Source organism: Uloborus diversus, chromosome 3 (assembly GCF_026930045.1).
Source record: "Uloborus diversus isolate 005 chromosome 3, Udiv.v.3.1, whole genome shotgun sequence".
Lineage (NCBI taxonomy): Eukaryota > Metazoa > Arthropoda > Arachnida > Araneae > Uloboridae > Uloborus > Uloborus diversus.
This window is the reverse complement of record NC_072733.1, coordinates 29,995,615-30,023,403: the sequence shown is the minus strand read 5'-3', so window position 1 is coordinate 30,023,403 and position 27,789 is coordinate 29,995,615. Positions and strand designations below refer to the sequence as shown.

The following is a 27,789-nucleotide window of genomic DNA, read 5'->3' as shown; positions in this document are numbered from 1 at the left end:
GTTTTATACCCCATGTTGTAAATCCTGCTGCCTGCTCCCCTTATTTATTTAGATAAACACCGACTCGGGCATAAAATCGCACAAATGACGACTGGTATATTTTGAGGGACTGATATAATACTGACACAAAAATGACGACTAGTTATCATTTGTTTGGGAGGGGGGTGCCTCAGCCCTCTCTACCCCCTCTCGACACTTCCTAACTATATGACAATTCCAATTAAAGCAAATATCATCATGTGTATATCAATAGTGCTTTTTTAAAACAAGATGCATACTCCTTATTCAGACGAAGCCGACTAGTAATTGGTCAAAGAACTACTTGGAACGGGAAAAGTTTTTCTAGGAAGCAGATCCGGATCTATAATTTTTGGGGCCCCCCTGCAAAAACTTTGTGGGGCCACTCCCAGAGGCCAGCAGTGTACATTCGTACCGTTAATAAGAACTTAGTGCTAGTTTTTTTATTTTTTTTTCCTAATTTCTTGGGACGTCGGGCCCTTTCAGGCCGTGTCCCCCCCCCCCTGCACTGCGGGGTTTGCGGGTACGCAGATCCGGGCCTGCTAGCAAGACTAACTGTGCATTTTATCAGAATAATTTTGTCGAGGATTTACAAACACAATTTTATGCTGAAATTGTGGGAAGAAAGAGGAAAATCCAAACTCCAGGGAAAATCCAAACAAAGGTACCTGAAGCCAGGGCCCCCTGAAGCCAGTCTTAGGGGGCCCTATTGGAAGCAATCAGCCCGCACCTAAAATTTATGATTAAATATCAATTTTCATGAGTTTTGAGCATTTTCCACTCAAAACTATGGCTGTCAGCGGAAAATCCTCAAAACAAAAAATTTTGTTTTTGAGGATAGTCCACTTCGCAGCTCCGAGGCCCCCTGCTTTTTTGGAGGCCCCAGCTATCGCCTCATGCACCTATGCGGTGATCCGCCACTGTTCTGGAAGCATGAATTGTTTTGCTGACGATGTAAAAGTTATGGGGATTGTCGAAAATGAAGAACAAGTAAAACAGCTGCAAGAGGATTTAGATCATATTACTAAGTGGTCAGATAAATTGGGTATGGCAGTTAATGTAGGGAAATGTCAAGTGCTACACTTAGGTCATGGAAATAAGCGTAGGGTTCAGTCATAAATCAGGCAGAAAATGTTATGGATCTGGGTGTCTTTATAAATCAGGACTTCAAGTTTAGTCAACAGTGCAGTATTGCTAGTAACAAAGCCAACAAAATGCTTGGGTTCATCAATAGATCTATTTCAAACAAATCTAAGAAAGTTCTTCTGCCTTTATATAGGAGTTTAGTAAGACCTCATTTGGAGTATGCTGTTCAGTTTTGGTCGCCTTATCTGAAGAAAGATATTTTTGTATTGGAAAGGGTTCAAAGAAGGGTAACTAAATTAGTAAGGGGACTCTCAGATTTAGATTATGATACCAGACTTAATAGGCTTAACATGTACAGCCTGGAGCAAAGGAGAGTCAGAGGGGACATGATTCAGTTATTTAAATTTATCAAAATGAAAGATGTAAATGGATTAAATTTTTGCGGGAAAAGCAGAACAAGGGGTCATCGTTTTAAGCTATTTAAATCTCAGGCTAACTTGGAAATCAGGAAAAACTACTACTTTAGCAGGGTCGTGGGCACTTGGAATAGCTTACCGGAAGAGGCGGTAATGAGCAAGGGAGTGGATAGCTTTAAGAGGGCCATTAATCTTCATTGGGGACTAATTAATTGACTAGGACCAGCCTAGCCGGGCCCAGAGCCTGTTGCTGGTCGTCACATTTGTATTTGTATTTGTATTTATTTTGTGATAAGAAATTTGCAATTGACCTAAAATTCGAAAAGTCAGCAATTCGGGATTGTCGAAGTTCGGACGATTATTTTGTACTGCCTTTCGTACTGCGTTTAACGACGTTTAGGCTGCGTTCGGAAACGATCCACCGGTTACACCGCATGGTTAGTCCGGTGTGGTTATGACGTATTTGGAATTTCTCTAGGAATTCCGGTAGAACAGCTGTGTTTCCGAACGCTCGTGGTTAAACCGCGGTAGTTCTAGTTCAGCAGCTAACGACACTCCAATCAACGCGTAACTTTCATAATAGGCAAGTCACGTGCGTTACGATCAAAACATGAAACACGACCGGATTGGCCAACACAGACTTTGTGACGTTTGTGATCTCGCTAACCGCTTCCTGATAGCGGTGCCACAGGTTGCTACCAAGTCGTCCGCCAGAAAACAACCGCAGTGTTTCCGAACGCGGTTAAGTGACGTCAGCGGTTCCACCGCAAGCGTTTCCGAACGCTTGCGGTTGCACCGAGGCGACCGATCCGCGTTTCCGAATGCAACCCTAATGAGTACGTAAAATGTGTAACAAGTCGCATAGAGGGGGCCGTGGTAGCCTGATCGGTAGGGCATTGGACTCGGGGCCGGAGGGGCTCGGGTTCGATCCCCGCTGGTCGAAGACGCACCGTCGTCATTAAAGGGGACTGGGCGACGCTAAATATGCTCGTGGTCTCAATGTCCTCCAAGTGAAACGATACCTCTGGGGGTGCTAGTACCAGGTAGCTATTAGCTCTTGGACTAGTTCTAAATTCTCATTAACTGTTCGATCCGGTGATGGTGCTGCCATCTATCGGTATATAAAATAATGGAGGCAAGGCACTAGTATGCAGACCTCGACATAAATACAGTTGTAGTCAGTTGTGACTCTTGAATAGAAATAGAAATAGAAAGTCGCATAGAGGCGCTGATGTGTAATGTAGTGAAGCATGCGCGATGTTCTCAAACATACCGTTGAATTGGCTGTTATGTTGTTAAACAACGAAAACTGTAGGTGGGATCATTCCTGTAATGCGTGTTTATTTTTGATTGATGTTGAAATTGTGAAATTATATTTGCTACAATCTGTCACTCAGTGTTGTTTTCATCTGATGAAGCATCTAAACTGATATTTTACCTTGCATTTTGTGCATTGCAATGCGTGCGAGAATGGCTTGAGCGAAAATTGTGTGAAGAGTTTTCCGATGAAATAAAGTACTTTATACTAATCATAAAAAGATGGTTTTGAAAATGAAATGTTTTAATCAATGTCCTTAAATTATGGCATCCTCTTCTGGACTGGAAATTTCAAGACGTAATCCTCAAGATGAATATGAACTTATCCAGCGCATTGGTAGTGGTACCTACGGAGATGTGTACAAGGTACAGTATTTTGCTTTTATTTTTAAGATGTTCGATTCGGATGCGTACATATTTTCATAATTCTACGTGCAAGATGCCCTGAGGTAGAAAACAAGGAGTGCAATTTTCTTTTTAAAGTTAGTGACGTACGTTGTACAAATTTTAGTTTCTAGAGTTTTGACAACTTAGGAAGCTTTTAGCCTTTTGAGACATAAAGTATTAATAAGTTTAATTTGGTTTCTATCTGTTTCGAATTTCACGTGTTTATGTTTGCTATTCATATTTGCAAATTCATGTGGCATTGACATTTCGATTTCCCCCCTCCCCCATATTTCAAAAAGCTCATTTAAGTGCATCTCAAAATAAGAATGAACGATCAGCGAACTTCTTTCTATGTGTTCAAAATGACAAAAATATGCAGTGATTTATAATTAAACATTCAAATGTACAGTTTCCTGTGCTTAGTTTCTCTCTTCTGTTTTGATTGTTTTTTTTCATTCATGATTTTACACTTTTATGTGGATTTCAGTTTGTTTGAAATCGAAATTCCTACAAATATTGAATTACATTATTACCATGATATTTTTCTTCTATAATTGGTGTGAATTAAAAATAAAAGAAAAACAATATTGCAATCTGGTTTGAGCATTGATACTGCTTGTGGAAATGCAAATTGAGAAACTTACTCATTCAGAGTAGCTTTTGTTACATTTGTTAGTATGAAAATTTGAAAAAAATAAAATTTATACCATTAAAAAATTTAAATCATTTGCATCCTGTTTATTGATACAAAAAATCATCTAAAATCAATAAGTACACTATCAACATCTAGTTTTGTCATTCACAATTTTTTAAGCATCACAAAATTTTCCATGCAATTTATGATATTGTATCGCCTTTCATAAATTTAAAATCACAAATTGCTATATGATACCGCTTATTTTTTATGTTTGTCTTCAGCTTTCAAGAAATTTTTGCCTATTAGCTGCTGTAACCGGGAACGTCACAAATTCACACCTCATGCAGGTGATGGTGAAAACACTAATAATGGTTGTTTCGGGCCAAAAAAAAGGAGAGTAGCCTTGATTGTTATTCCTCGAAACAATTTTCTGCTCTTTTTTTTTTCTTTTGGAAAAATGCAAGAGATGATCATTCTTTCTTCCCTTGGGACGCTGTTGAATAATTAATGAGTTAAGGGAATGGATCACCATCAGTGATAGTGCTATTAGATTGGGAGGACTTCAGTAAAATTTATGAAGAAAATAATGCTTGATTTTTGATTATCCTTTGGGGGCTCCGTGTCTTGAGATCCTTCCCTAAAGTGAGGCTTGCAAGCTCCGTATCATCGTTAGGTTGATCTCCAGTGTTCTTCACAGGGTTGGCAAGTTTTTACCACAGGTGGGAAAATCGCGTTTTTTTTTTCTTTTGCCAAAGTGGCAAAAATAGAATTTCCACTGACAACTAGTTTAAAAAATTTTAATGTTTAATTTACTTTACAAGTTAAATTTGAAAGTTTTAAATTTTTTAACCATAGAAACATTATTCACAGTTTGCAAGTGTCAGTTGGGCGGATCCAGCCGATTGTTTTGGGAGGGGGCCATCCGAAATTTTTGAACAAACTCCCTAGGGCCGAATTTAGCTCCATGCCGCCCCGAGCCAGATTTGAAATATGCTGCCCCCTCTCTCCCCCCTAAAAGAAGAAAAATATCCTTGACTCAAAAAAACGTAAAAAAGATTCAAACAGTCAAACTTATGAAGAAATGATGGCGTTTCACACTCTGAGGTGCCCCGATGAAATGATCGCAGTGATCTCCCAAAAACTTTTTGTCCGGCAAATTTTGCTGACGATTCGACAAATACCGTGATTGAAAAACATTTGACTTTCATAAGATGTGTGAAAGTAATCATTATAAAATTACAAGAAAAAATTGTCTCTGGAAAATGAAAGAATGCTAATATTTTACTTTCAAGAATAACAATTGAATTCAAAAAATGTGTATTATAATAGCAAATTTGCCGTCCATGAAAAGTCTGCCGCCCTAGGCAGCTGCCTACTCTGCCTATTGGGAAATTGGGCTCTGATAACTCTCCAGAAATTCTATTAAAATGAAGTTTTAAAAATTCAATTTTCAGGATATGGAGACATTCGGTCAGGGGGTAGATTTAGGAATCTCCCTCGAAAATGTTTCAAAATTTAAATTTCCGAGCAATTTTTGAAAATTAGGAAACTAAAAACGCATTTTGTCTATTTTTGATGATTTGCGGAGAAAGGTCAGGTTTCGGGCGCTGCCCCCAAAATCCTTTTTGAAAATAAAGCTTAAAAACCAAAATATTGTGTCATTATACATTGAGAATTTAGAAGAGGAGGGGTGCTCTTCTAACTCTTCAGCTGTCCAGCCTAAAAATGCACCTTTAGGTAATGTTTGCTTACATTAAAGGAAGTGTGAAGATGCTTAGAATCCTTCGTTCCTGGAAATATTTTGCATTCCAGACTCCAAAAAATAGATTTTTAACTATATTTATACGTATTTTAGAAAGGGATGGAAGATTCGTGAGCTCCTCCGAAAAAATTCCTTTTAAAGCTATCATCACGATATAAACTAGGGAGGAAGGGGGTCCTATCAAAACTCGTTTGTAATTGAAGTCCCCAAAAGAATCATTTAAGTTGCTTTTAAGCAAGTTAAGTGATAAGGGGTGGATAAGCTAGTTTCGTGGATATTTTTTTCCAAATAAAAGGCAATTTTTTGCTACATATCAAGGCATTTGTGAAAGGGCATGGGAAAAGGGGTTCCCTCCTAGTTTCGAAATTAAAGCCATAAAAACGAAAATTTAGGCTCTCTTTGGTCTTGTGAACAATAAGTATACTCTGAGAACTGCAGCATTTAGAGATCGTCCAAGGGTCTGTAGTTGGAATCAAGAAATAATGTAAAAGATGGAGAAAAATTTTGGAAACTAATTTATCTCCCAATTAAGGCCTATACTACTTTTTCAGTAAAATACATGTGTTAAATTTTATAATCTTCTCATAATATTTTTTTTCTTTTTTTGTTCTCCTTAAAAAAATTCCTACAACCACAAGGCTTTGGGAGGGGCCATGGCCCCCCTCTAGATCCGTCCCTGGCAAGTGTAGACATTGAAAAAAAAAGGTCACTGGTACAATAAACCAGTAGCTACAAAATTTCACTGATCTGTGCACACTTTAATAGTTCATTCTTGCTTTCTGGTATTAAATAATGAAAAATTTAAATAAAAAGGCAAAGATATGCAAAACAAAATTAACTTGGCAAAAGGAGTCAATTAGTAGTTCTCAATAGACTGTGTTTTCCCATCTGGTTCGAAAATTTCTCCACGGGAGGTTTCCGCCCCACTGACCGGAAACATGATTGACCAATCTGGTGTCTTCCAACTCTACATAAGGTCTGAAGGGAGGGGCTTAGGTGCTCGGACATTCAAGGCTGTTTTCAAGAGTAAATTTCTAAGCTTAACAATCTGGCGCCCTAGCTTGGCGCAATTTTTAGCACCATTCGGGGTTCAGGGCAGGGGTTGCCATTGGAAAGTTCAACGTGGTAGAGAAGAGAGCAACTGAGCCACCATTCGGGGTGGGGGGTGGGGTCCTTCTGAGAATTTCCACATGGTGAAACTGGTTGCACGTGCCTTTGCAAAATAGGGGCAAGTTCATTGAAAGCAACCATCAAGGTAGTAGACTGGAAATAACATTCGGCTCAGACATCCAGTTCCAGGGAAAACCGTCTTCTCCAATTAATTAAAAAAAACACCTTAGTAATAAAATATTTAATTAATTTTAAGGAAAATAATAAACATTTCTAGTTTATTTTCGACTGAAAAATTAATTATAATGTCTTGATTAATTATTTGTTTAAACTAAAAAATCAAACGCTAATTAAAACCAATAAATAATATTTTATCACAAAAGAGCAAATAATTGCTTTTGTAAAATAGCCACTTTTAGCGTTCATAGAATGATTGATTGATCAGGAACTTGGAAGCTAGTTTTTCTAAATTTTATTGAATAACAGTTGTTAACAGTTGTAATAATTTATAATTATGCACATAATCAGATGTGCATTTAAACAAAATTCAGCCGGGGGGGGGGGAGGTGGACGGGTCGTATTTGACGACTTTGCCAACTAACTTTAAAATATATTATCATCTCGAAAACCACGTTTCTGGGTCTCATATGCTTCTAAATTCTGAATAAAATTCAGTATTATTAGACGATCGGATCAAAATATTCATTTTTGGATGTAGCAGAGAATACTTGTGCATTTAGTGATGGACACACCTGCAAAAGTCCCTCATTTGTGTTTGACTTTTTTGAAAATTTCAGTAAAAAGAAAAAAATGATCTTAAAAAAAGAAATTGTATTGTACTTTTTGTAGAATGTGCAGACAGAAGTTTACAACTCGTATTAATTCATAAACACAAGCGTTTAGTAAGCCGCACTTACATTGTATGTACCTCAATACTTTTATTTATATTTTAGAGCAAGGGCAAAAATTGGTGGAATGCATGGGTTCACAAATGCCATTCTTTTTTTTTTTTTTTTAAAACATATAGTAACTTTTTTCTTTAACACTCTGTCTCTCCCACACACCAAAACAGTTCCAGCTTCCACTTTCGGAGAGGTCATTATTAGCTTATAATAGACAAAATAAAAATGAAAAAATCAGGAGAATTGCGTTACATTAAATGACTAATTATGGGCATGGTTTAGGATTTTTCAAAATTTAGATTGTTTTTGAACTGTGATGTTGCAGTTCTTGTTCTTGGGAAAAACTGATTTTCAGAGTGTTAGAGCTTAGAAATTGCAGTCTTATAGCTGTGAAATTTTCATTAATTTTCAACAACGGTTCATACATTTTTCTGACATAAATTGAAATGCACTGGTTTGAGCAGTTATGGTCATTTTAGTTTAGTAATGGCTGAGGCATACACAGAAATTTTGGAACCCGTCTAGAGATGTAAAATTTCCGGAAATTTTGAAGTGGTTTAAAAAAAAACGTTTTTTTTCGGGAAAAATTGGAAAAAATGGCCCCTCCCCCTCCATGCATGCCCCTGAATTATGGACCAGGGCTATACTAAAAACTAAAACTGGTCATGCTAGCTGAGTTCAATTATTTTCATGAAATACACAAAACAGTATGTTGAAACTTTTATTTTTCTTGCAACATCATCAAATTTCAAGTAACCAATTCCAGGGTATTTAAATTAAAAATTGGATAAATAACCCCCATTTTTATTAAGCACTTTTATACTTGGCCTGGTTGTCACAGAAAAATCTGAGGCCTGCTTTCGCTTATATCTCAGCAACTAAACGACTTGGAGATTTTGGGATTTCACTTAATGATTTGCCTAATTTTAAGGTACAACTTAACGCTGAAAAATTAAAATTCTAAAATATAATTATTTTTTCGTTTAGGATGGAAAACAGCAAATTTCATGTAATACTCATTAAATGTTTGAATATAAAACCCATTCTTACAAATTTTGTTGCCTTGCAAGAGTATTGTTAATAGTAATCATAATGACAATTTTTAAATCAAAGCTTCTCTGGAGCAGGAATGAAATTTATTCATTGTCATTGCTTTTTTGGGGTTTTTTGAGTGGATCATCATGAGTTTGGATTGATATTTCATACATAATTCAAAAATATGAAAAGCTATATTTATTTATTTTATTTTTTTCATCAAAAATATGTTATCATTTCTGTTTTTTATTTGAAGTGTAAGTAAATTAAAAATTGGCTTTTTTGTTTCAAAAGTAAATGACTCAAATTTTTTGTTATTATTTTGAAAGTTAAAATCTTTTTTCTCTTCTTTTTTTTTTCTCTCCCCACTTCTTTTTTCAATGAGTGGTTATGATTTTCTTTCTGTGTATGTTTCAAATTGATTTTAATGAAGCTGAATTGAATTTCTATTTTCTAAGAAGGTTCTTCTGCTTTTATATAGGAGTTTAGTAAGACCCCATTTGGAGTATGCTGTGCAGTTTTGGTCGCCTTATCTGAAGAAAGATATTTGTGTATTGGAAAGGGTTCAAAGAAGGGTAACTAGACTAGTAAGGGGACTTTCAGATTTAGATTATGATACTAATAGGCTTAATATGTAAAGCCTGGAGCAAAGGAGGATCAGAGGGGACATGATTCAGTTGTTTAAATTTATCAAAATGAATGACGTTAATGGATTAAATTTTTACACCAAAAGCAGGACAAGTGGTCATTGTTTTAAGCTATTGAAATCTCAGGCTAACTTGGAAAATAGGAAAAACTAATACTTTAGTAGGGTTGTGGGCACTTGGAGCAGCTTTCCTGAAGAGGTGGTAATGAGCAAGGGGTGGATAGCTTTAAAAGGGCCATTGATCTTCATTAAGGACTAATAAATTGACTAGGACCAGCCTAGCTGGGCCAAGAGCCTGTTCCTAGTCATCACATTTGTATTCATTGGGAAAGTAACTAACCTGTTCTGAGTTTGGATATAAACCAATATTTTCCAGGTGCTGAGTTGTGGTTTTAATTCCCTCATGTTTTTGTTTGTAGTGATGTCATAAGAAAGTAGTTGATCCATATTTACAATTTTTGAGTCCACATTTTGTGTGTTGGGGGGTAGGATTTGTCCTAAAATTCCTAAAATTTTGAGTTTTGTCTTAAAACTCCTAAATTTTTCATTATTTATTCCCTGCTTATGCAGAAAAATAAAATTCAAGCTAAAAATGAAGATTTTCATGATGATATGCCATTATTTTGGAATAAAGTAAACTTTGTAGACCCTAAGAAATTTTCCCTGCTTTTTTTTCTGGAAAATGGAGGGGGGGGGGAGGCAGTCAATCAAAACACATGCGCAATATAAAGCTGTTTGCCCCAAAGCAGAATACTTTACAATGTTCTGCAACAAAATCATTTGACCAAAATTGTTCTGCAATTACTTCAAGCATTGTATGCAAAAAAACGTGACATTTTCCACAAATTGGGTGCCAAAAATCAAAATCGTTTCATATAAGTTTTTTTTTTTTTACCTGGACTGTTGCTATTTATTTCTGTGGAAATGAGATATTTCTGGACACATCGCAGCTTTCAACGAAATGTCTAATTAAAGAGCACTGAACTTGGAAAACTAGTTGATCATGAAAACTATAAAATCAAAAAAACCTTTAACTAGGTGTCAAACCTAAGCCGATTGAGATTCTCCAAAAATAGTTTATATGCTTTGTCAAACCACATTTTATTGGTTAATTTTACATGGCATGAAGGAGCAATTAAAATAATGTTACTAAATAAATAAATTACTAAAATAATAAATAAATGAGTCGTGTTTGGGTTGCATGTAATAAAACACCTCAAAACTTTCTAAATAATTGAAATACTTTCTGGATGCAAAGGGATTGAAATCTCAAATAAGACACGCAATTTCCGGCGATGGACGTGTTTAAATGTTGGCATGTTTCCAAAACATACGTGTATGGCCGAAATTGCAGTGGATGAAGATCGATTGGGAAAGTCCTACAAAGGACTTATTGAATTTAACATCGCAAGCTTTCCTTCAAATTATTGTAATTTGCGAGAATATTAGATTTTCTTTTAATTTTAAGAAACCTGCGGAATTTCTACAAAATTCTATCTTGATTTGGAAAATATTTGTGGAAAATCTGCAGATTTTCTGCGCCGCAGTTTCTGCAGATTTTCGGCACCGCGGTTTCTGCACCACATTTTCTGCAGATTCTCTGCTGAAATTTCCCTAAATTTTTAGAATTTCTGCAGAAAATTTCTCAGTTTTCCTCTCACATTTGAACAGAATTGTTCTTCAGCTGAGGAATCTGTTCTGCGACGTACGTCGCAAATTTAATAGTATTCTGCTTTGGAGGCTGTTTGTTTTATCTATAACAGGGCTGTCCAACTGCAAAGAGCCCATGGGTCAGAATTCTGGTCATTGATCACCTGGCGGGCAGCAGTTTGAAAAAGTTGAACAATAATCTCTCTTACCTCTTATACAATAACAATTAATAGTTGAATTATTAATTATAAAACAATGAAACAGAAGGATTGTAAAACAATTTGCTTACAATTTAATGGGAAAACTGAGGCTGATCCGCCTTCTTAACAAGGGCAGGAGCTTAAGCTACAAGCTTATCCGAGAACCTAACATTCGTCGCAACCAGTCAGATCAGTATTGTCAATGGAAAAGAGCAGAGAGTTGACGAGAGCAAGCTCTCAATTTCTTTTTCGAAATCAACCAAGGCCTTAGAATCAATGAGGGGACTCTTGATTTTAACCAATTGTCGGCAGGTTTTGCTTATTTGAAATGTTTCTCTCTTCCCTCCCTGTCTCCCTGCGCCAATGCGAGGCAATATTGTTTCTAGGAATTCGTTTGAACACCAGCGTGCGGGGTAGGACTGCTTGACCTTGACCTGTAGATGCCCTGCACCTTTTTCTCCCAATACAATGAAAGGAGTAAAAGAGTGATCAAGAGGAAATTTTGGGGATCCCGGCTTGACCAAAAATGGTAGCCTTGGATGCTTTTTGATACCATAGAAAATGTCGAAAGAAGAAATATGCTGAATAAGAAGTTGCCGGGCCGCATACGGCCCACGGGCCGTCAGTTAGACAGGACAGCCCTGATCTATACTTGGTAATTTTGTAGTAAGTTACCAGTAAGTAAAACTGTATTTTAAGTATACTTGGTAATGCTTGCAATTGTTCCTATTCTGCAAAAAAATATATAAAAGTGAAATAATGAAGAAAATAAAACCAGCTGTGCAGCAAATTTTGCCGAAAAAGAGTTAGGGGAAAGGAATATGATCTGTTATTTTTGATTTTTTTCTTCTTTGAAAACAGGGGTACCCCGCCCCTAAGGGCTAGAGTGCACTCTCCTCAATATTGCAGGGATCCCCTCCAAAACCAAGAGCCCCCCCATAAATGAGGAATATACCCCTCGAAACACTCCCTCTAAAAATTTCAATGGTGTAATCTGCGCCATGACTCCCCCCCCCCCTAGGTGGGCACCCCTGTTGAAAAGTATGTGAACCAGGGAGTCTGGAGGGGGGATTCCCCCTTCACTCAAATTGCAGTTCTGTGGCAGAGAGAGGGACCGGGGAGGGGGGGGGAGATATCATAGCTAATTGAAATAAGATAATTACAATGTGTTAAGTTAGAACCCAAATATAAACACTTGGTTCAAAAAATTTATTTATACCAAATTTAAATGACTTGTCCCCAGGAGAAAAGTAATTTATTTTTATAGTACTTATATCTTGTGTGTGTGGTTTGAGCATTAGTTTGTTCTTATTTCTGCCCTTCTCTTCTGCCCTTATATAGAAGTTTGGTAAGACCTCATTTGGAGTATGCTGTTCAATTTTGGTCTCCTTATTTTAAGAATGATATTAATGTGTTGGAAAGGGCTCAAAGGCAGGCTACAAGGCTAATAAATGGACTCTAGACTACGATTCCAGGCTTAGAATGCTAAAAATGTACAGTCTTGAGCAAAGAAGAGACGGAGAGGTCATGATTCAGTTGTTTAAATTTATTAAAATGAAAGGTGTTATGGGGCTAAAGTTTAGCACTGAAAACAGGACAAGGGGTCATTGTTTTAAGCTATTTAAATCTCAGGCTATTATGGATATTAGGAAAAATTATTATTTTAGCAGGGTAGTCGAACCTTGGAACAGCTTACCGGAAGAGGTGGTAATGAGCAATAATTTTAAGAGGACCATTGATTTTCACTGGGGATTATAAATTGACTAGGACCAGCCTAGCTGGGTCCAGAGCCTGTTGCTGGTCGTCACTCTTATATTTGTATTTATGTGTTGCTGTAAATTGCAGAGACAGCACACATGCAGAATATTCCAACCCTCGTGGCAGAAAGTTTTGTAGCTGTCTGGGACAAGCTTCTAGCACTTCATAATCTGTCTGCAAAATTTCAAGCGTGGTTTCAATAAAAAAAAAAAATAAACAAGTCTTTTTTTTAATAATTATTTTTGAAATGAGGCAGGAGGTGCCCCTCCCTCCCAAAGATGATGGCACACCTCCCAAAATTCTATGAAGGACTCCCCTCTCAAGAGCGAGTCCTCCCCCCAAACTGAGACCAAAATCTTTCTCAAATTACCTCCCCCTAAAAGTTTCAATTGTGCAATCTGATGACCCCCGCCCCCCTGTCCTTAGTGGGCACCTGACATTTGCAAAAATGCATTTGCTATTAAACAGGAGTCTGTCCTGGATTTTTCACAGGGTCCATTTTTATTGTGAAAAATCAATGTTTTGTTAAAAACCAAATAATTTTGCGGGAGGTTGGGGGATTGAGAAACGAAATTTCAAAGTGGGTGTTTTGTGATATTTTTTCTTTTTTCCATTAATAATATTAATTTTCTTCAAATAATTGAAGCAAAAAAAATAAAATTCAAGCAGTGGTTGAGCAGTTAACTCTTTGAAGCTCTTAAAACTCTCAGAATTTCGTTTAAAACTTCTAAATTTCATGATTTCAAGAAAAATAAAAGAATTTATTTGTTTACCTCTTAACAAAGCGTGATAAACATCAAAAATTCGAAAAATCCAATTCTGAAAGCGTATGCAAAGAGATCGCAATTCTCAAAGTGTAGGCTCCAAAAGTATAAAAACGGATCATAAAACAATTAATTTTTTAAAAATTATTTTGAAAGCCTAGATAAACATATCTTCAATATCTATTGATACAGTAGCAGCAAAACTAAAATTAAACCATCTATTCAGCATTTAAATTTTTGGCTCATAAACAAAAACGGAATTTCATTTTAAAATCTTGAAATAATGGTTTTAATAGACTTTTCATTTATTTGCCTCCATATAAAGCGAAGTTAGCTTGAAAAAAAGGAGCAAAAGTTTGATTCTCATATAGGATGCAATCAAATTGCAAAATGAAAGCATAAAAGTAAAAAAACTGTAGTTTATTAAAGTAAAATAATTTTAGAATAACCATTTAACAGGTCTATATGATGTATATTATTAATATCATTGACATATTCACCGAAAATTCGGATTCAGAGTCGTGAAAAAAAGTGGGGGAGGGGGGGAGTAAAGGTTTAACACCGGACTAAATGGCAATAATGTTAAATCTAGTAACCCTATTTGAAGCAATCGCATTTTAATTCCCTGATAAAAAATTTAAAAAGTATTTATCTCATTAGCGGGAAGAAAAGTCCTTACACTGCATTTTCAGAGAACTTTATAACAACACCACTGCTAACGATATAAAACAAACAAGCAAAATTATTTATTCACTATGTTAGTTATTTATCGCTTGCATCACAGAAATGTGCTGACTTTTTTTTTTGTACACAGAAATATGCGTTATTTTGATCTCAGATTTGCTTTTTCAAAAAACAATTTGAAAAAGATCATTTTGTTTTAATTTATATGTACAGCGGGTGGGGTGGCGGGCAATCAGCGGGATCATTCTCTGCCCTCTTCAGCAGTTCATGCAAATAAATATCTGACATCGCCGTAGGGGCATTTCTGCCACTAGGATTCCAACTATTATGTATATTTTGTATGATGCATTTGACTGTTTTGTAAACTTCCATGAAAATGCAGGTGTTGATTCAGCCGCAAATTGGGTCTACTTTCCAGTCCCTTCATAAAATTCTGTGTCGTAAAAAAGGGCACTTCACAAAATTTCATAATATAAAAATTAGATTTTTCATAAAATTTCATTTCTAAAGATATTTCTTTCATCACTTTAAGTCTCAAAGCATACCTCAGTAACATAACCTCCAGCTTCCAAGTCATTCACAATGAAGTCCTCAAAAGAGATTTCAAATTTGATTTGTGACAGCTAAGTTTGCTCTATATCATTGATTCTTAACTGGCAGACCGGCACTGGTCTGCAGAAGAATTTGACCAGTCCTCCGAGGGTTTTGCTTGTCCACGTTAAAAAAAATTTCCTTTCTCAAAGAAAAAAAGGAACCACCATGATAGTTGAAAACAAATATCTTATACAACATCCTTCACTTGAACTTTGCTACGAATTTTGAAACTTTTTTATGATTTTTCAGTTGGGGTGCTCCGGACATCTGGTAACTATCCGATATCCGAACGATCGGTCTGATTTTTTTACATTCCAGCATCCGATTCGGCCAGCCCACTCTGGACTGATTTTTAAAGGATATCCGGTAGTGATGTGGGGTTATTCTGTGTATATTTGGATTATCCGGTATGAAGTTGGGGTTAAGAAGAAAATTTTCAATTAAAAATATTCTTTTTGGATGATATAATAAATTTTAATGTTTCTTTTATTAATTTCTGCTTTAGTAGTTAAGATGTTAATTTGCATTTTTTAAGACTATGTAGGGGAGGGGGGGGGGCACATATGAGCATGGTATGTTTTACTAATATTACTTCAAGCAAAAAATCTTGAACAATTCATGCAAGTTGTTTTTTTTTTTTTTTACAAAAGAAAAAGGAAGTCAAAAGGAAAAAAAAGGAAAAACATCACCGGTCTGCAATTTTTTTTCAAAAGCTCTTGCCGATCCGCGGGTCAAAAAAAAAAGTTGAGATAAACTGCTCTATACAATATGACGAGATTTTTTTTTTCACAAAAACAAGTAAAAGAAAAATTTCCCAAAAATATTTCAGAAAACAAAAAAATTTCTTTTTTTTTCGTGAAATGCAGACCTAAAAATAAATACCCGGATCAATTACTGAAAAGTTACTTAGCTATTAATTTTTAATGAAATAAATTGTACAGATGAAAAAAAAAAGAACTTCTACTTTAATAATAATGATTTTTCTGTTTTCAATCAAAATTTAAAAAGAAAAAATAAGTCTTATAGCTAACAAAGAGATATTCACAGAATTTCAAGCTCAAAAGTTGAAAGTTTTTATTAAAATTTGTTATAGTTGAATAAGGACAATTTGAAAAAATAGGCCAGATAGCATCAGGATTCTATTGTATTTTGCCATGTGAGTTTTAACCATGGGGGAAAAAATGGTTTTAATAATCTTGGGTTGACTCTAACTGTGATTTATACTGAATATTTACTGTCCAATAGTTTAGCAGCCAGAAAAATTTCAGACGACTGAAGCAATTTTTTTCCCCATAAGCACTGAATTTTTTTAAACTGGCAATCCCTTGTTACAATGTGGATTGTTACATCACTCATTTGAATGTATCACAATCTTTTGTTGTCTCCCAAAAAAGTTGAAAGAAAATAAATCCTTGCTGTAAATTTGAGATCATTGACTTACAAATATTGCATTTCTCAGAAACTTTTTTTTTTTTTTTTTTTTTTTTTTCAAGAAATGAAAAATATTAGTATTTTTTATTAATCTAAATTAGCTACAGATTAACCTTAAATTTGGGTTCTCATTTCAATAGAAATATTTTAAATTTATTTTTCTCTCTTTGAAGAGTAATTATATAGAATATTTTTTTCTGTATTTTGTGTTGAGATAGTCATCCTAAGATAATTAAGAAAGTTTTTTTTTAAATGTAGGTATTTATTTGTTCTTTAAACGCATTGATTATTTTCATAACCTCCATTTTGTCGCAGTTTCAGACAGATCATGCTCTTTTGTTGTCTCCTGACAAACCCAAATACAACGAAGAATTATTGTAATTGGATTACAGATCTGATTTTATGTAAAAATTTTCCCAAATGGCAGTGTTTTGGTTTTGAAAACATGGACATAAAGGGAGAAAAAAAAAAAAAAAGAACAACATTTGCATACAACCATTGACTAGTTTGTTATGATTTAACTTCAAAGCTTTTCACAACTTAATATTTATAAGGTTCATCATGTGAACCAATAATGAGTTGAATAAATATTTCCATTAAACCGGTGTACTCTTAAGATGATTATGCCTTAAGATCATTTGCTAGAGCAGTTTTTGGAAACATTACCACGTTTCCCTCTCGGAATAATTTTAAAATTAAATTTTAGGGTCGTGAATTTCATTAATTAGAGAAAAATAGCTCAAGTTATTGGAAATATTCCTGTTAAAGTTTATCAGATAGAAAATTTTCAAAGCTCTATAAGATAATATATGATTGAATTTCAGATTTATCTTTTATTGTATGTATATGGTGATTTTGGATGTAAGAAATTTTGATCACTTTTGTTTAGTTAAAACCACCTGGTCAAAATAATTTTTATGTGGTTTATGAAACAGGATCATAATTTAATCTCAGGTGGTATAAGAGTAAATGTTTCATTCAAATCACTTGTTAATAAATCTTCTCTTGGTCTATATTTGTTGCATTGCTTTTTTTAGCTTTTCTATTTGTATTTATTTACTCTTTTATCTTCTAGGCACGAAGAATTAGTACTGGTGAATTATCAGCTGTCAAAGTCATCAAATTAGAACCTGGTATGCTCATAATTATTCCAGAAAATAATTCAATATTCATTGATTTTTTTTTTTTTCAATCTCACTCCTGAGATTTTGCTTAATGTACTTTTATACAATGTGAACTTTGTTGGGCTACATTAATTTAAGTCTTTTAAATCATTGATTTTAATGATAATTTAAGCTATCCAACAAAATTATAATTTTTATTTAAATTTGAAATTTGTCTAAGATTTGAGTTTTCTTTTAAACTACTCAAATATGCATTTGTGATACTCAAGGATTATAATTGATACAATTAGTATTCAGGTAAATGTTAATCATTTTGCGCACGATGGATGTGGAGCATGCAATGCATTGGGTAACTGAATTTCTTTTGTACCATGTTATTGACTTATTGCCACTAAAACAATACTTGTTTGATATTTGATGCTGTTGTGTGGTAGTAAGTTTTAGAATATAAAATCAGAAAGATTCTTCATTAAAATGAAAAGAAAAAACATTATGCTCCAAATGCTGCAAGAAAACTTGAATTCTGAGGTTCTTTTTTTTTTTTTTTTTTTTGCATTTCTGATGTCTTCTTCAACATTTCTTCAGCTGTCAATAAAGTATCCAGAGAAAAAGTTATACCAAAGCAAAATATGAATAAATAACGAAGCTGCAAATAAGTTTGCAAAATAAATACAAGGGTGGACATACAACATTGATGAAATGTTTCCCAAATACTGAACCCTTTTCTGAAGCCATCTCTTGTAGTAGTAGAGCCCAACCTATGGCCCATGGACCTTAGAGCGGGAATTATAAATGACAGGAGCAAGTCCAATAATTGGCTTAGCAAAAGCTTGGGCAAAAATCTCATGTCACGTGACTTAACAACAACAAATGGTTGGTATGTTTTGCACGAAAATAGCGAAAGAAACCTGATTTCTCCCAATGCTTTGCTTTAAAATCTATCACGTGACTTGGTGTCTTTGTTTCAGGAATGAAAGTCTTCAGTCCCTCCATTTTATCTCTTCTCAATGCCATGGACCATATTTGACCGGCAAAGCAGACCCATGTGACTCCTTGATATATTCAATATTACAGATGAAAAAAAAATTGAGCCTTCCAAAAACACCAATCATCTTCTTTCGGTATTACAAATGATTGTTACAAATCTAATCTCTAATGGTCAGAAATATTCATTTCTGAAAAAAAGATGGAAACCTAGCATCAGTAAAATGAGCATGTAGTTTTATTACAAGAATTATTGGTTTGTAATTTTCTTTCCTTTTTGAATTTTTCCCCATTGTTATCTTAAAGACATAAATTTATTTTTATTTTATATGAGTTCTGGCCCACAAGATTCATCGTGTGCATCTTGAGTATAAAAGGTTGGGAACCACTGTCTTATAGGAAAACTTACAGGAATTGAGTGAAATGTGTATGTATTTTTTTTTACTTTTGCTTCTCTGTAAGGAATGTGTGACATAAAGAGGAATGGAAATCATTTCTAAATTGCTAAATGAAACCACTTCATCTTCCGAAATCAAATGGAGGTTTTCATCGTTTAATTTCTAAACTGATTAGTGTTGGAAATACTTCAAAACTTTTTTTTCATTTAAATGATCAAATATATGTGTTCAAAACTTTTAACATGCCAATTTTGTAACTACTATGCTAATTGCTTCTTCATTGAAAAAAATATTTCTATTTGTGAACAATGAATAATCATAATTTATAAGAAAAATATTGATTTTAGATAACTTGAGACTTGGTTTTTAATAGTGGAAGAAGGGATTTGTTAACAATCTACAGTCAGCTCTGGATAACTTGAATTCCCAAGGAACTGGCTAAAACTCTTGAGTTATTAGTAGTTAGGGGTTCCCACCTAAAGGGAGCGGGGTTGTGGCACAGACTGCGCCATTGAATTTTTAAGGGGGATTGTTTTATGTTTTTTTTTTCATTGGGAGGGGGGGTCTCCACAATATTTAGGGGGAGGGGCACCTCTGTTAGTAGTTCAAAAGTTATGGGAAGTTCCCACTACCTTATCAAGAGAGAGGACTCTATGAAAACTTTGAGATAAAGGAATGTTCAAGTTAAAAGGCTTTCGCTCTCTGAGAGCTGACACTTTTTTAGATTATAAACTACATTTCAGAACTTTCTGTTATTATTAAACGTAAAAGATCGACATAAATACTACTATTGAATAAACATAATAATAACAATTGGAATATCATCAATATATACATGTGATAAAATAAGATTTTTGTTTGTGTGTATGGCTGTTTCACAGAAAAATGATAAAACTTGAATGTGATGAAGTTTGGTATCTAGGGGCAATTTTGCTGATGTAATGCACCTCAGACCTTGATTTCTTATAGTTTAATTAGAAAAAAGTTATTTGATGTTTTATGTGATTTTTTTAGCACTTTTAACCCCACAGACCCTGAACCAATGGTGCCAAACAAATATTTTTGGATCTCAAGTATTGGAAGTTTAAGTTTTAATGTGATAAAAAAATTGTCTTGAAGATAAAGGAATTTTTGTATTTTTTATGAATTTTTGAAAAGAAACTTTATTTTAAATTTTGACCTGGTTTTAATTTTTTTCTAAATTTATCTCGCAAAAAGTATATTCCCTCTTTTCTGAAATTTAAGTACAATAGTGATATTATTTCGCCCTCTTCAGAAAAAAAAAGTTTCAAAAAATATGCAATGTTTTTTTTTTTTTTTTTTTTAAATAATTGTTTAAATGTAGAACACCATCATTGTATCTTCCTGAATTGGTCAAAAAGCATTTCTGTCTTTTTTATGCCTATGACGTCAGAGCTTGGAGTTTGATTCTACATTGAAACAATCAACTCTTAATTGCTACAATGCTTATCTATTTTTTACTATTGCTTACAAAAAGTTATCCATACTTTTTGCTCTAAAAAAATTGTTGTTTTTCTTTTACATGTCAAAGAAATTTTTCAGTTCTCATTTTTTTTGCGTAGCCCTTTCTTCTAAGAATTTTGAGTTTGAAGTTTGTTTACAATCTAGATAAATAAAACGATCAACTTTTCTTTGTTCTATGTCTAACTGTGTGTGTAGATTTGTATGTTTTTATTAGTGAGGACCCGATGAGATGATCAAGCTGTGTCTTTCATTTGGGATGAAATTTTTCTTGAACACAGAACACAGCAGTTTTGACAGAACACTTTTTTCTTGAACCTTCTTCGGGAAACACAGATAACCGGAAGTTTCTGTATAGTCTAATGCTGGCCTTGCTGAAACAGTTATATTCCAAAGTGACCCTCGTATTTTTGTGTTAATAGATTATTTCTTTTTAACCTTTTTAACCACTGTCAAGCTTACATGATTTTATAAAGGTAATTAACTATAGTTTCTTCTCTACTTTACTCAATCAGGAGATGATTTTGCTATAATTCAGCAAGAAATACTCATGATGAAGGGTTGCAGGCATCCAAATATTGTAGCCTACTTTGGAAGTTATCTGAGGTAATAATCAAATTCATTAATTCTGAAACTTTAAAAATAATGATGTTCTTTAATTAATGTTGAATCAAAACAAACAGAAATGTAACAGAATAATGTTTTTTTTTACCCCAAGACATATGCACTAAATATTGTTCAAAATGAAAAAATACCTTGATAAATAATACCTTTATAACTGATACCTTGAACCTTGAATCTGCTGAGAAAAAATCAATTAGTTTAGAGATTGAATTCAGAACATGTTAAGAAAATCAGACAATTCCAGCAATAACTAACAGCCTAATAGTAGACATATTTTATGGTTACTAGGAACTTTTCGTTTTGTTGAAAGAGGATGTGTGCTTATGCATCTCAAGATTCTCCCAAAAATTTTAGTTGATGTGCCTCTAATTATATTATTTAATTTTGTACATTGGGGGGGGGGGGGGGGGTTCATGGCTCAAGTAGTGCTCTTGGGCAGGTTATCAAGCGATTCACATAAGACCAATTTAAATAAAATTTACAATATGTATATTTATTTAGAATTATCAATTAATAGAGCATGGTTATTATTTTTTCATGGCCCTATAGTTTCCTAAAACATGTTATCTTTCATTCTTTGAAGTTTTAAAACATTTCCTTATAATGGCAGCGCAGATGAATTACTAAAAAATGATATAGACTTGAGTTAGACCTATAAGAGAAAATTTAATGATAGAAAATGGATGGATAAAGAGTAACTGAGATTTGTCTTGAATGCTAAGCATGTTAGTAAGTTTCACATGAAACAGCATCTTTATTTTCAGGAAAATATAACAACTTCTTTGTTGTTTCATTATTTGTGATCATTTGCTCAAAAAGATATTTTGATTTTCAAAAAAAAAAAAAAAAGAGAGAAACGATTACATTCCAAATTAATTCTGTTATCTTTTTTAAAAAAATTAAATGTTAGTGCTCTTTTTATCCAACTGCGTGTGTGGGACTCGAAGGAGGGTAATGTGTTAATCAGTCGATGTATGTATGTCCGTTTCTATGTGGCGTTCTACAGGCTAAATGCGTTGGCCAATTTTGGTAATTCTTACGTCAATCAATTTGTCTTAACCTTGGGAGTGTCACTAAACACCTGACAGTAATCAACAGGGAGCGTACGGGTCATGGAAATCCTGGAAAGTCATGGAAAAAAAATAAGTGAATTTCAGACCTGGAAAAGTCATGGAAAATTGAAATTTCCATTAAAAGTCATGGAAATTTATTTCAAGTCATGGAAAAATATCCTAGACAGAGATAAAATAACATTAACTAATAGAGCATTACAAATATTGAGTGATAGCAAAAAATAGTTATTAAAAGTGGAAAATTTGAACTATCCCAAAATCAAATCTGAATTTTGAAAAATCATTGTATTCACTTCTGTTGCAGCCGCTTGCGTTTTTTGGGATGTGATTTTATTGCTTGGACATCTCTTATTTTGAATTTACTGTTATTTTCAACACTTCTTATGTTTTATATTATGTAGTAGCGAACTTGCACGTTCTTGGTTTTGTCACACCCGCTCAAAAAAACAATCCAGTTGCATCCGAGTTCGATTCCAGTACTCGTAAAATCTTTGTTATTAAATTTATCAGAGTGTATCTTAATTTGTTGAAAGTTCTATAAAGTAAAGATCTTTAGTCAGGCGATAGAATACAGAAAAAGGGGAATTCTAATACTCTAAAGTAGTACTACAGTAGTGCCCAACATACGACCCACAAAACTAATCCATGCGACCCACTGCTACGTTCAATGTCAAGAATCGAACATGTTCTGGAATTTCTGAATCAATTAATTTATATGCATTTAAAAATGTGAAAATAAGTAAACAAATCATGTACTTTTGTATCAGATGATTGATTCATTACTGAATGTTTTTTCAAAAAATATCTGGTTTAGAAACATAAATAACTAAACTATGGGGCTTTACTTTAAAGAACCAAAATACTGTCAAGTTATGTGGATGAATAAATGCGCTGTTGGACACTGAAAGGCAACTTTTGAAGCAAATTTATTGAAACTTAATGATGACTCATTCAACCTTTGTCTCATTCATTATCATTCTGCTTGTTTATGTATATAAAAAAAAAAATTAGACATTTAAGCATCATAATTTTAGTTTCACTGCATTATTACTTTACTTAAATTTAAGTGATGAAGACAAATAAGAATAGTTTAGTTTTTTAGGTGTACACTTATATTTTTTCCATTACGAGTAAGTGCTTCAATGAGGCTGTGGCATTCCTATAGGCGTTTTGCTGAAGCTCGTTTCCAAAACTTAGCAAGTTTGAGATTAAGTAGTGTTATTCTCTTTGTAAACAAGGTCATGAAAATTTTTATTGAAGTCATGAAAAAGTCTTGGAAAAGTCATGGAATTTTTTCATCCAAATAGAGTATGAACCCTGAATCAAAAGTACCATTTCAAAAACCGGTTGCCGTTTTGTCAGTTTGAGATCGGCGAACGCTGGGTGTCACACACTGTGACGCACGCTATCTGCATGCGACAAATGCAGGTAGTTTTCGCTGCGTGAATTTTTACCCGACTGCGTGTGCGCGGTGCAAAGGAGGGTAATGTGTCTATAAGTCTATATATGTATGTTCCTATGTGGCGTTCTAGGGGTTAAAGCCTTGACCAATTTCGGTAATTCTTACGTCAATCGATTTATCTTAACGTTGTCAGTGTCACTAAACACACGACAGTAATCAAAATTCACCATATCAACAACCAGGTGCCATATTTTGTCAGTTCGGGATCGGCACACGTTGGGTGTTGCACACTGTGTCGCACGCTACCTACGTGCGACAAATACAGGTAGTTTTCGCTGCCTGATTTTTTTTTGTTTACTAAGTCGACTAATTGGGGTTTCAAAGGCTGAGTGGTCTAAGCGATTGCTTCTCCCACTTGAGGTGGTGGATCAAGAAACCCTCACTCCAGATGTACTTTCCCCTCTTTCTGATGTAAATTCTTTCGTGTGTTCTTTATATGTATTCTGTACTTTAATAAAAATATATTATGCGTAACGAAGGCAAGACACTCAGATTGTAGTGCTCATCAAAATAAACCTGTGCAATCAGCACCAAAAGAAAGAATGTCTACCAATTCGATTTTCATCTCTAACATGCTCTATTTGTTTTTGCCTTGATTCAAGGGACTGAGTTTCGCGACGTGTACTTATTTGACAGGTTTTTCTTAGTTTTGCGAGAAAGATTTGGCTGATGACGTTTCCGATTTCGCGTCATCATGAGTTATACAGGCAGTTTATATAGCTGTGCTGTGGTTGACTTAAGTTCACTCGTTTTTGCCGAAGGTCAAGCACATGTAGCTTTAAGCCGAGTTAGGTCCCTAGAGGGACTAATTATCAGTAGTTTAGACCACCGTAAGTTACTTAATAAACCTCACGATACAAACCAACTCTCTCAATGAAATGACAAGATTGCGAAATGTACCACCGTCTTATAATCATAATAGCCAAGTCAATGAGAAGTAACTAAAAAGTGTAAAATAAAAACAAAAAACCTGACTGCGTAAAAACCAAAAAAAAAAACTAAAAAGAAAAATGTATAAGCCCAGTAGTTTAGAATGTTATTAAGTACTAGGACTCGACCGATGCATCGGCCTGGCCAATGTATCGGCGCCGATGGTTCAATAATTTAGCCATCGCCATCGGCAGCCGATGCTAACTTGCAGGAAACATTGGCCCATCAGCCTTAAAAAACATCGAAAAGCCGATGGAATTGGCCGATGTTTTTGAAAAAGTTTTTAATACTGCTTTCAGGTATCAAGCAAGTTAATTATTGCGTTGTTTCTTGCGAATGGATGTACGTATGTATCTCTCGTAAGTCATAACTCAAAAATGGTAAGCTTTAGAAGGCTAAATTTTCGCATGTGTGGTGCGCATACGTCCCAGTTGTTCACTTTCTTTTTTTGTTTTCGATCGGGTGTTCTAAAGATTACTCATTTGTTACTCATTTTTTGTGGCTATTAATTACTTATTTCAATGCAAAACTAAAATAGCGTCTCTGACTGACGATCATTTGGTGATATATTGCCGAATTGGAGTCCATGGCTACAAATATGACATGGCGAAACCGGTTTTGTTTCATTTTGTTAGATTCCCGTTGAACCGATGGTAATTTTTCGATATTTGTAATATGAATCACAGTAATGCAGTCTTTTCTGTATCGCTTCTGCGAAGCTACAAGTTTGAGGCCCGTCGAAATACATTTTGGTGCCCTATTTCTCTATCACAGAAGTTGTAAAACATTTATCATAATCATTTTTGTAACTCCTACGGTGCCCCTATGGTTATGGGGCCTCTCGTGCAATTGCAAGATTTGCTATGTTTTAAATCCGCCACTGCACGTTACAACAAACTCGGGTGCAAGTTTTAAAAAGGTTTTTCTGCTAAATGTTTATGATTATTTTGAACTATTTTTTACGACTATTTTTTGTATTTCCGAGAACACTTTTGTGCCCCTCCTCCCACGCCCTCAATTTCTGAAATTAAACTCTAGTTGTACTTCTGAGTTGTTTAAAACTAACACCATTCATAAAATTAGAGTGTTTTTTTTCAAGCTTTATCTGTTGTTTAGGAAAAATTTAGAGCATTAATGTAAGAAATTGATTAAAGACTTTTGGAATGGTGACATAATTTGGAAATCAAAGGGACTTTTGAATTTTTTCTTCGGAAATGCTGAAGTAGATTCAGAAACTCTTGCGAGGTGTTGGTGGTAGCGGTTCTGTACTAAAAAAATGAAGCCGGAGTTGGGACCGAAGTTTAATGTGAGTTACTCCAAAATCAGAGGGTGACCCCCCTAACCCACCCTAGTCGTTTCAAGCATTTCTTAAATATTTAACGCTTATTTATTTTGGTCAAGAAATGTCATTTTGCATATTTCTAATACTTGTTTCATCTATATTTCGTAATGCGCCATCATTTTCGCATCATTAATAGCAATCATTTTTTTTTCTGTTGTAAGTAACTATTTTTATGTATTTATGTAAAATCAATGAATAAGTTATTTTCGTTTTCATCATATTTTTAATGTTATGTTATAGAAAAGTTTCAAGGATTTTCTATTATGCAATTTTTTAACTTTCAGAAAATTATTGTTAAACTGAAAAATTCAATTAGAACTTGTTTGTAGTTCTTCATAAAAGATTAAACGATCAAATTGTTCAATATTACGTGTGCAAACATCAGATCAAGTAGTATATGTATTCAGTTATTAACTTGGTGTAAATATTGAGTAAATATTTATTGTAGCTGCGTTTTAAGAACCTCGCTCTTTTCATGGCTATTTCTTTTTTCCGCAAAATTTATGTCACTGTTATAGCTTTTATGAAAAATGCAAACTTTTCTATTCATAAATTTTAAACAAGTATAAAAATATTCCTATTATGATTTAATATTGTAATTTATCTGTTACCTTTTTTGTTTAATTTGATGACTAAAAAATGTCTATGTGCAATCTTTCCACTTGAATTGCGTAATTTGTTGACGGTTTCATAGTTTTATTCTTAATTTGTTTTTTGAATGATTAAGCAACATAATTTAATGTTTTTTAACTATGTTTAATGTACCTAAATCCATACATTATTACAATATTACTGAAATCTTAGTTTTTGTTCAATTTAAAAAAAAAATTGATTATTAAACAGTCTCCTTGTTTTTCTTCCTTTTTTTTCTTTCTTTTTTTTTTTTTTTTTTTTTTGGCTGTTGTTCTTTGTCTTCCATCATACATTAGTCAAAAAAGGAGAAGCACAACTACAGATTGTATGTAGTAAGATCCAAAGGTCGGGGGACAAGCTGTATAAAACCTTCTACAGAATAGTTCACATTACCGAAACATATCCACCTTCTAAAGGTCACCTTGAGGGACTATGTACTTCTGCCAGTGTTCATATAACTTTTGGAAACACTCCTGGAAGCCATTTTTCACTACCTTCTGTGATGCAGCTTTATCTTCTCCTGACGGAAGAAAGCGTCGTCCATGCAAATGTTTTTTGCTGGGAACAGGTAAAAGTCAAACGGAGCTAAGTACGACGAAATGTTATGTTATTTGTTTGTCATATCAGAGAATTGAGCAATCAAACCCTGCATCCTCAACCTGAAAGTCGCCTTCTTCCCCACGATGAAGTTAAAGCAGCAGCGCAAGAGGCCTTACAGGAGGTTGCAATAAATATCTTCCAGGAGTCCTTCTAAAAGCTATACGAACGTTGGCAGAAGTGCATGGTCGTTCGAGGTGTCTATTTTGTTGATAGATGTACTTCGGTAATGTGAACTATTCAGGGTAAGGTTTTATACAACTTGTCCTCAAACTTTTAGATCATACTACGTACGTGTGAGTTTTCAACTTACTATTTCATAACGTTTTTGAGTGACGCTAGTTTACGCTCATGAAGACATCACAAGAGAATTTGCGATAATTAACTAAGGAGGTGTTCAAAATGAATATTTCGGTCATCTGTATGTTCTTAGGTACATATGCATGTACAGATGTGCCGAAAAAACTTGTGAAATTTAAATTGGGCTATTGTAAAATAGAAATTAAGGTCGAAATCTGATTTTTTTTTTTTGCGATTACAATTCCTTATTCGTAGAAAGGAAGTACAGTGAAATGAATCAATGATCCTTTAAATCCCTGACAGTCTTATCAATTTATTTCTGTTAGATTTTTTTTTTTTGGACATCGGCCAACTGCATCGACTATCGGCAATCGGCCATTTGGAGGAAAACAATCGGCAATCGACCATCTTTGAACAATCGGCCAACAATCGGCATCGACCCA

At 34.3% G+C, this 27,789-nt stretch overlaps 1 protein-coding gene across 1 annotated transcript in view; it reads left to right on the top strand.

The window, feature by feature from the left end:
• Positions 1–3,101: 3,101 nt before the first annotated feature.
• The window catches only part of LOC129218125 (mitogen-activated protein kinase kinase kinase kinase 5-like), a 148,036-nt gene continuing 123,348 nt past the window's right edge, over positions 3,102–27,789 (top strand). The window contains exons 1-3 of the mRNA XM_054852334.1: positions 3,102–3,203; positions 17,473–17,530; positions 20,901–20,991. Coding sequence (XP_054708309.1) covers positions 3,102–3,203; positions 17,473–17,530; positions 20,901–20,991 — 251 coding nt within the window. The remainder of the gene's footprint in view (positions 3,204–17,472; positions 17,531–20,900; positions 20,992–27,789) is intronic.